Genomic DNA, 9,121 nt, shown 5'->3' on the forward strand with positions numbered 1-9,121 from the left:
TTAGATAACTAGTTAGCAGAGTTTCTTCTCTAGATTAGTAGTAGAGGTTTCCCTCCTATTAGTAATAAGCTAATTAACCTTATAGACACTAAGGTGCCTAATTATAGTATCTTTTTAACGCGCGTTAATTATAAAGGTAGCTACGCTAATCGTATTAACGTTAAGCCTAGCCTTTAAGTATATTTTCTACAAAACAGGTAGCTTTTTTAGCTTATAAGGTAACCTAGTAGGTAGGTTAAGATTCTTAAGCTGCCTATCTATCTTACGTAGGTTTTCTTAAAGCTTCTAGCGTTACAATTCTCTCTTTTCTTATTATATAACTCTTAGCTTTTCTACTACTAATATTAGAGCATTATAGTAATTAGCATTAGCTTAGTAAGCTGCTTAAGCTTCGGCGGTAGATTAAGAGGATTAGGTAGAAATAAACGCGTCGCGTTTATAATTAATTAATTAATTAGTATCTAGCTATATTAGTACGCGCTACTTATAGTTAACCTAAACGTTAACTTCTTTAAGTAACTTATAACTAATTATTACGTTATAGTAGCTAGTATTATAATATACAAAGTAAGTATAAATTTAGTAGCTTTCTAGTACTAGATTAGCTTTAAAATACTTATCTACTTAGCTATTAGGTTGCCTATTATACCTAGTAAGAGAGATTAGTTTTATACGTAATAGCTTAATATAGAGGTTTTTTCTAAGAGTTTAAAGGTACTTTAGGTGTACTAAGACGTAGCTACCTACTCTTATATTAATTAAACCTCTAAGCTTAATTATAAGACTATTTATAGATATTTAGTAAAGTAAAGTAAACGTAGAACTACTAAATAGCTTTTTACGCAGGTTTATTACTCTAGTAGATAGCTCTAGAGAGAAGACTTCTTCTAGAGCTAGACTTTTTCTAAATTGTTAGATTTATATTCTAACGTGTTATTCTTAGGTACTTATAGCTCTATAGGCTCTATAGGCTTCTTCTCTAGATTAACGTTCTTAATAGCTTTCTACGCGGCAGAAGCTCTAGAGTAATTATAACTTAGGTAGCTAGGTTAGTAGTATTAAAAATAGGTAACTAGCTTTTAGATTACTAGAGCTTTATTAGGTGCTAAAAAACCTAGAAGAGCTAGAGGTGCGCGTTATAGTATTAACATAATCGCGTTATACTTTTTAGCCTTTCTAGTAGTAACGCGTACTTCTCTAAAAGTAAGCTCTTAAGCAAGGTCTTAAGCAAGGTCTATATAGTAGTTATAGTTATTAACGTATTAACGTTAGTATATACCTAACTACGTATATATAGTCTCTAGTAGCTTTTTATAAAATTTCTCTACCTATTAGTCTACTAGAAGCTAGCGCTTCTATATAAGGCGGAAGAAATTATTCTAAAAGTAGGCGAAGTTAGTAGCGCTTTAGTAATAAAGCTTTTAGAAATTATAGTAAGCGTTTAGCCTTTTATATAGGTCTCTATAGCTTCTCTCTAGCTAATTAAGAATATAATTATAGAAAACTACTACACTACTATTCTTAATAATATATAGTATTACTAATAGAGTCTAGTACGCGTCTTCTTTAGTTTACGTATAGATATAGGTAATAATAGTTTTCTTAGTATTCTCTAGTATATCTCTAGTATACTAATTCTAGTTTACTTAAAGTTTATTATATAAGCTATCTCTCTACTACTTAAAGGTAATACTCTTACTATCTAATAATAAGAGTAAATCTAGAAACTTAGTAGAACGCAATAATTAGCTCTCCAACGCTTATAACGCTAGAGGTGTAGCTAGCTAGTATATAAAAGAGTAAGAACTTAAGATTAAATTCTCTAGTAGCAACGCGCTTAAATTACGTATAATTAGTATTGTAGAGAAATGCGTTACGCGTTAGACTAGCGTAGTAGGTAGTATCTAGTCTCTAGAGCAAGTTAATTACGCTTGTAGTTACTAGATTTTAGTATCTTTTTTAGCTAGAATAGTAGCCTATATTAGATTTTTTGCGTATACGTTATCTTTCTTAGCAAGAGTATTAGTAGCAATCTAGTAATATATATAGATTTATTATTTATATACCTATTATATATATAATTAGCTAACTATTTTATTAATAATTTTAGCTAGCGTTTCTAGAAAGAGCTCTTAAAGCTCTTTAGTAGAGGTAGAGAGTGTAAACAAACTTAAGACTAATAATAGCTCTAGTATTACTAAGCTCTAGTAGAGCCTTGCAAGCTTCTAGTTAAAGTTGTTATTCTAATTCTTATTAGTTATCGCGTTGTATTACTAAATAGAGTTTTTATAATAGAAATATTAATTAGTATATTCTACTAGCAGGTTCGCTGCTCTAGATTTAAGAACTATTAGAGTAAAGAGGTATTATAGAGCTAAGGTTCTACCTCTAGATTAGCTTTGCAAGAGTTCTCCTATAGTATTTAGATTTATTCGGCTTTTTAATTAAGAAAGAAGCGAAGGGAGGAGGTATTTAGCTGCTAGCAGAGCAGCGGGTTGTTAGTTCTACTAGCAGAGTAGAGAATTGTTAATTTTTCGTAATTTTGTAAAGAGAGAGGGGGAGTTTTCGTACGTAGAAGTTCTATAGAAGTTCTTCTATACATAGAGCTCTTAATAGCTCTCTTTAGCTTAGTGCTAGTATCTTTCTACTACTAACTAGATTCGCTAGTAGGTCTTATATAGCGCTAAGAGGTAAGTAATTAATTAGTAATATTAATAGATTCTTAGAGTAAGTAACTAGGCTCTTATAGCTCTAATTCTTAGTATAGCTATTAGTAAACGCTTCTTAATAAGGCTACTTAGTTTAGCTAGATATTATACTACCGTCTTTAGCTAAAAGAGTATTAATCTTTAGATAATATAAGAGCTAGATTTGTAGTCTCTACTACTATAAGCGCCTCTAGAACACCTAGCTAGGTAAGTTAGCTGCAGGCAGCACTATCTCTACGAGCTGTAAGAATAAGAGGTGCTAGTAGAGTAGGTTAGGTTAAATTTAGCTATCTAAAGGTAAGAAGTAGAAGAAAGGCTCTAAGAGACTCTATATATAGAGGTGTTAAGCGCTAAGACGCTAGGCTAGGTTATGTAATAAAATTACGTAACCTAAGGTTATATAACCTAAGGTAAATTCTAAACTAGACTATTACAACTTCTAAATATATAGCAGGCTTATAGTATATATAATCTTATAATATATAACTTTATATAGCTAGATTATTAATATATATCTATAGTTAGAGAAGAAAACTCTAGAAAGATTTTTTATAAACTTCTATCTCTTATTATACTATACCTAGACAAGTTAGCGCTATAGAAGTTTTCTAGAAACCTTTATTACGTTATAAATACTATATACTATAAGTTTTATAGATTATTAGAGAGATATAATACTACTAACTAGAAGTAAACTAGATTTTTCTTAATATTTAGTTAAATACGTATAGCTTTTTAATTACGTAATATATCTTAGTACAACTTTATTATAAGGTGTAATATACTCTAGAGAATATATATATAAATTTTTATAGAAAAATAATAAGGTTTCGCTTAGTTATTTAAGAAAAGCTCGTTAATGTTCGTTGATTTTTCTTGCCAAGAAATCGTAAGGCTTTTAGTAATATAGAGCTTTTAGTAATAAAGTATATTAATAGAAGAGACTATATATATAATACTACTTTATTCTTCTCTATACTATTTATAGTTATTATATACGCGTCTAGACTAGTCTAGTTAGTATTATCTAGAACTATACTATAATATACTATTATATAGACGTTTAGATTAGTCTAGTTTATTCTATTTAGAACTATATTATAATATATATCTTCTTTAGAATTTTTTCTTCTAACTATATATATATATAGTTAATCTAGCTATATAAACTTATTATTTTATAAATTATAGTAGGCTTTAACTATATAGAGCTTATTAGCTAATAATATACTAGCTTTAAGTAGTTATTTAAAAGTAAAGTCTTTTTAGTAGTATAGTATAAAAAGATAGAAATATACTAAAACTATTTTAGAATTATTACTTCTAAATATATAGAAGACTTATAATATATATAAGCTTATAATATATAACTTTATATAGCTAGATTATTTATATATATATAGTTAGAGAAGAAAACTCTAAAAAGATATTATTAAATTTCTATCTCTTATTACGCTATATCTAGAAGAGCTAGCTCTATAAAAGTTTTTTAGAAATTTTTACATAGTTATAGATATTATATACTATAAGTTTTATAGATTATTATAGAGATATAATAGTACTTACTAGAAGAAAACTAGGTTTTTTCTTAAAAGTTAGTTAAATACGTATAGCTTTTTAATTACGTAATATATCTTAGTATAAATTTAATACTAGGTATATATAGTATAGTTCTATATATATATAAATTTTTATAGAAAAGTATTACGTTTTAGCTTAGTTATTTAAGAAATACAGGTTAATTTTCGTTAATTTTCCTTGCTAAGAAATCGTGGGCGGTTCGGTAGTGTAGGCGGTTTGCTAGTAGAATACGTTATTAGTTTTATAGTATTAATTAGTAGACTCTATATATAGCTATAGCGCGTTATTTACTTTTAATTTAGCTAGTCTAGAGAGCGTAAAGTGTAAGCTATATTCTAGCTTTATAAGAGAATAATTCTACGTAGATAGCTAAACTTATAGTAGTTAAGATAAGTTCTAGTAGAGGGCTTGGCAAAAGTAGACATCTCGTTTGTGTGGACAGCTTGTTTGTAAAGTACGTTAACCTAGATCTCGCCGTTAGAGAGCAACGAGAGGGCGCATCTAGAGCAAAGGGCAAGACTGGCACGAGGGTATTCATGGCAATTAGGGCGCTTCTGGGCGAGCAACATTCTTTCATGCACGACCTCGAGTTATTCTTCTAGGTGTTCTTCTGGATGTGCATCCACTACGACGCGCAAGGCAAAGATATCGGGCTAACTGAGTTTGACAGCTAGAATTACGAGAGTGACAGCAAGCTGGTTCGATCAAAAGTTGGTACGATAGGCGATGAGACTCCGATGAGAGTATCTTTCTTAAGATTGCGGAAGAGAACTTCACATCGTACTACCAGCCATTGATCCCGCCGGTCAATATACTGCGGAGGAAGGTATTTCCAAACGGTGAGAGGTGGAAGAGACCGGAGCCGGAGCTTTATTCCTTGATGAAGGAGATCCTTCGCGAAGCCCGGAAGGACCCAAACGTGGTGGCGGATGGCGGATAGATAGCATTGTCATAGGCTATACCAGTGTTTTCTATTCGCCTGTGAGCATGCACTTGGCCTCTTACACGCCTATACGCCAACACTTACATCTCCACCCATGCTAAATCGGCAGAGCGACCGCCCTACCGAACATTCGGAGCCTGGGAAACCAGCACAAATGGCAGCAGCCCCGACTTGACGTCCCATCGGTATTACCATCGCCCTTCCGCGGGATGGCGGGCGGCGGGGTCGTCTGGTGACTCCACGGGGCTGGCGACGCTGTCGCATTCCGACGGCGCGGAGTGAGCAGTCGCCGGGGTGCGGCTTGGCGGCCCCACTCGTATCTGAGCAGCGACAGCCTCTGCTCCACAGCAGCACTTGTTTCAGCACCCGCGCTCCGGGTCTGCCGGCATCATGGAGACCCCAAGTCCCTCCAACAATAATGAGGGAAAAGTGGGGGGAAATGAACATCCTTTGACTCGGTGCTTCGACTCTGCTGAGGCCTCCGAACGAGAGGCTCGAATAAGTCCCAGAGGAATATGACTATGGCCCAAAAGAGGGACCGCGGGGTGAATTATCCTCTCGGCTCAACCTCGGCTTGAGGCTTCGGCTTGACCAGAACTATTGGCCATCCGCTTTCCGCCCCACTCCGCGGTCCCTCTTTTGGGCCATTCCTCCTGCTTTTGGGTCTTATTCGAGGCCCGCTCTTGGTCGGCAGAGCCTTTCCTTGGGCGTCCGACGGACGATGAATACGAGTCGGCATTCCTGAACCCGGATCTGGACGAAGTAACGCTCGACACGGTTTACGACACAAAAGCCACTGGAGCGTACTGTACTATCTAGTTACATTCGGATCTTCGAAGTGGTACAGTAGGCCAAAGTCACTGCGCTAGCTCGACTACCTAGCAGAGGAGCAACGGCATCCGAGTTCGGCTTGGCTCGAGGTATCGCCGCTTCCCCCAATCTCCCCATACGTTGCAGCCTTCTTCCGACCCAGACTCTCCAACAGCCCCTGGCGGGATTGGATCGCTCCCCCGTCAGGTCAATCGGATCTATCAGACCCTTGCCACGTCCTCGTTGGTCTTCGCGAACGCCTGGCCGCCAGGGCTCATAAACGATGTTGGCAGCGCGCAATTCGATGGGGGCTGGTCGACTGGCCTTAGCCCGCCTGTCCATCGCCTCTTCCATACAGACCTTCGATAAACGCAACGAAATCGTCGGTCATCATCCTTCTCTCCTGTACCTCGGTAAAGAGAGGCTCAATCGTCTTCTTGTTAGCCTCGTACGCCTCAAGTTCTTTCTTCTTTCCGTCGAGGAAAGATTGAATATCCTCCCCGGGAACCTCTGCCGCCCGCTCCTCCCAATCTGGTATGCTGTCTCTCAGCTCCACCGAGGGGAAGTCGTCGTAGGCAATGAAAAAGCCTCGAAGGACCATATGGTACCACATGGTCCCGTTCTCTTCAGATCGCTTGACCAACGCCGACAGCCGGCCATCTGGCCGCATCCGCGCCTCCTCTTCCTCCAGGATGTGCTTGAATTTGGTCCAGTGCCGGAGAAACATTTCTCGCCTCTCAATGGTGTGGATCCAAACACTGGGTCTTTCCTGAAGGAGCCACCAAGGAGCTGTCGCAAGCAGCTGAGCTGGGCCTGCATAGGACCACTCAAGGTCGACGACTCCGACGATCTTCAGTTCCTGGCTGTTGTTGACAAGCATGTTCGCTGGGCCGAAATCGTCGCAAATAAGCTTGAACGGTCCAGTGTCATATTCCGGCCAGACCTGATGGCCGGTCAAAGACTTCAGGACTTTATGAAAGACATAATTCGCCCTGCCTTCCTCGCTGTTCTCCACCGAGTTCCGCTGTTTGGCGAACTGTTGCCAGTGCTGCTCGACGACATGATGGAAATACTCGGTGGTGGTAGAAAATGCCTTACTTTTTGGGCCTCAATGGTTATTAGCGGGATGAGCCAAAGAATAGAAAGGGCAGAACAGTACCGAGGACGTCCGCCCCGGAGAGACAAGTTATCTCGTTCGCAGTCATTGTAAGTGGCGGCTGGGTGCATGGCGTTTGCTTGCATAGACTGCCGATGTGGCTGAAATCTAGCTCGAAGATCTGAAACATAAATCGTGCAAGCTGCCGGTATATGGTGTCGATCACGTCGCCCAGATTGTCCCGCATAGGGACCGAATCATCCTCGGGATCGCTCAGAATTTTCGAAAGGCTCTCGCCGGGGATGAATCCTTCCATGATGAAAGCTCCCGTTGCGAGTCTGTTGTCGCGGGCAAAGCCCCAGGCCTTGACTTCGGGGACAGGAATGTCGGTCCTCTCGCGGAGAAGCTCCAGGGCCGCGACCTCGCTGGCGACCTTCTCGTCAATGTGTTTTGCGAGGGTCTTGCCGTCACGGGGAAAGCGAACGATCCACTTCTCACCGCTGGAAAAGACAACGGGTATGCAGAGATTGTACGAGCCACGAATCCAAGGCTCTTCGATCTCACAGGCCAGTTTCTCGGGGTGGAATTCCGTCACCCATGCTGGCATCTCTGCTTTCCGGAAGTCGAGAAGCACATGATGCAGGAGGGCACGAAGCTCCGCAACCACGGATAGGTTTTCGTCGATGGTCATAGCGATCGACTGGGGGCAGGTGGCGAGAGGTGTGCAAGTGTGTAGGTGCGACGGCCGCCAGCAAGGGGAAGGGGGAACGATGAGACTTGGGCGAAGGACGACGCGACGAGACAGTGGGGGGATGCGGGCTGACTAAACCTCACGGTGCGGGGCGCAGCGGGCGTATCACCAAAACTTTGGGGTCGGGATCACGATCACGAGAGCAGAGATGCCTTGCCAGCGTGCAGCTAGTGGCGCGCATATGAGGCATAAAGAGAGCCGGCCTTCTTATTCTAGTGGGATGACACGTCGCCCCGGGGGTTATAACTAGCTACTGGTTTACTAAAGACAGACGGAAGACAGACTGAGGATAGATGGAAGACAAGCTGAGGCGCATACGTCCTTGTGGCAGGAGACCCGCCCACTCGGGAGACGGATATAGGAAACAAAACAGATCAGAGTTGGTCGCCGCCCCAGGGTTGCTGTCGGGGCTGAAGGGAAGGTTGCACACCTGCGGGTTTGCCAAGCGCGTGGCTGCTTTCGGTCGGGTGGCTGGGCCGGTGGTGGTCGAGCAAGTTGCTCGGTTGCCGAAAGGTTGCCTGCACTGCCTATGTGCTGCTGCTGCCGCCGCCGCCGCCGCCGCCGCCGCTCTGTCCTCGAAGTAAGCATCTTTCTCGCAATCAAGAACACGTCTGAGATTCTTACCTTGGCCTTGGCTTCCTCCTCCTTCTTCTTCTTGGCGTCCTCGCGTCTCTTCTGGGAGCTCTTGCCCGCCTCAACCACTTGGGCGATGGTGCCCGAACTCTGATCAGTGATCCTGTCGTTGACCTGCTTCCTCACGTCGTTGGGGATACGGGGGTCGGACATGGCGCCGTTGGGCTGTCAAAGTGGCGAGTGCGGTTGTTCTTTAAAAGTTCTTGGAGGAGAAGGAGCTAGTCTCGACTGCTTGCTTGTCCGAGAGTGCTGGAGAGCCTGGAGAGAGGGAATCGACCGAAGACGAAGACGGTCTGTCCATATTTATGCTTCTCGAACCAACACGTCTTCCCGACACGGCTGAGCAGGGATGCATGGCTTAAGCCTATCATGCAAATCCCCCAGCGACTGGACTTTCCGGGGGCTGATGCGCCCAAATGCCGGGGCATCGCCTGTGAATGGGGCACAGCCTGCGGGACAAGGTTATAGCTGTAAACTATGTGTACGCACATGATAGGCACAGGCAACTATTGGGCACATATGCATTCTCCGACCCACGCATGGAGGGGTTCTTCTCGTCTGCCTCGTTTAATAGTCGGAGATGGCCTAGGCCGGCTTGT

At 41.6% G+C, this 9,121-nt stretch overlaps 3 protein-coding genes across 3 annotated transcripts; 1 reads left to right on the plus strand and 2 right to left on the minus strand.

Annotated features, from left to right (window-relative positions):
• Window positions 1–5,025: 5,025 nt before the first annotated feature.
• On the plus strand, window positions 5,026–5,229 carry BU26DRAFT_443196 (uncharacterized protein; the record flags this gene model as incomplete). Its single annotated transcript, XM_033824536.1, has 1 exon — window positions 5,026–5,229. A coding segment is annotated over one exon (204 nt), but the record flags the coding sequence as incomplete, so codon positions are not given.
• A 771-nt stretch (window positions 5,230–6,000) lies between these two features.
• On the minus strand, window positions 6,001–7,901 carry BU26DRAFT_526174 (uncharacterized protein). The gene is made up of 2 exons (XM_033830675.1): window positions 7,202–7,901; window positions 6,001–7,149 (listed from the first exon to the last, which is right to left on the minus strand). Exons 1-2 carry the CDS (start codon window positions 7,827–7,829, stop codon window positions 6,368–6,370), a joined length of 1,410 nt encoding a protein of 469 aa, XP_033675236.1. The 5' UTR covers window positions 7,830–7,901; the 3' UTR covers window positions 6,001–6,367.
• A 515-nt stretch (window positions 7,902–8,416) lies between these two features.
• Window positions 8,417–8,675, minus strand: BU26DRAFT_572976 (uncharacterized protein; the record flags this gene model as incomplete). The annotated part of the gene is made up of 2 exons (XM_033834290.1): window positions 8,417–8,458; window positions 8,514–8,675. The coding sequence occupies 2 exons, from the start codon at window positions 8,673–8,675 to the stop codon at window positions 8,417–8,419; spliced, it is 204 nt and encodes a 67-aa protein (XP_033675237.1).
• Between the last annotated feature and the right edge of the window lie 446 nt (window positions 8,676–9,121).

Source organism: Trematosphaeria pertusa, assembly GCF_010094035.1.
Source record: "Trematosphaeria pertusa strain CBS 122368 unplaced genomic scaffold BU26scaffold_36, whole genome shotgun sequence".
In the NCBI taxonomy this organism is placed as follows: Eukaryota; Fungi; Ascomycota; class Dothideomycetes; order Pleosporales; family Trematosphaeriaceae; genus Trematosphaeria; species Trematosphaeria pertusa.

What these genes read in the sequence shown, in the direction of transcription:
- BU26DRAFT_526174 (XM_033830675.1), bottom strand. Translation starts at nt 7,829, where the DNA reads ATGACCATCGACGAAAACCTATCCGTGGTTGCGGAGCTTCGTGCCCTC. An exon ending in CTCCGGGGCGGACGTCCTCG is followed by an intron (nt 7,150 to 7,201) that starts GTACTGTTCTGC and finishes ATAACCATTGAG; the next exon opens with GCCCAAAAAGTAAGGCATTT.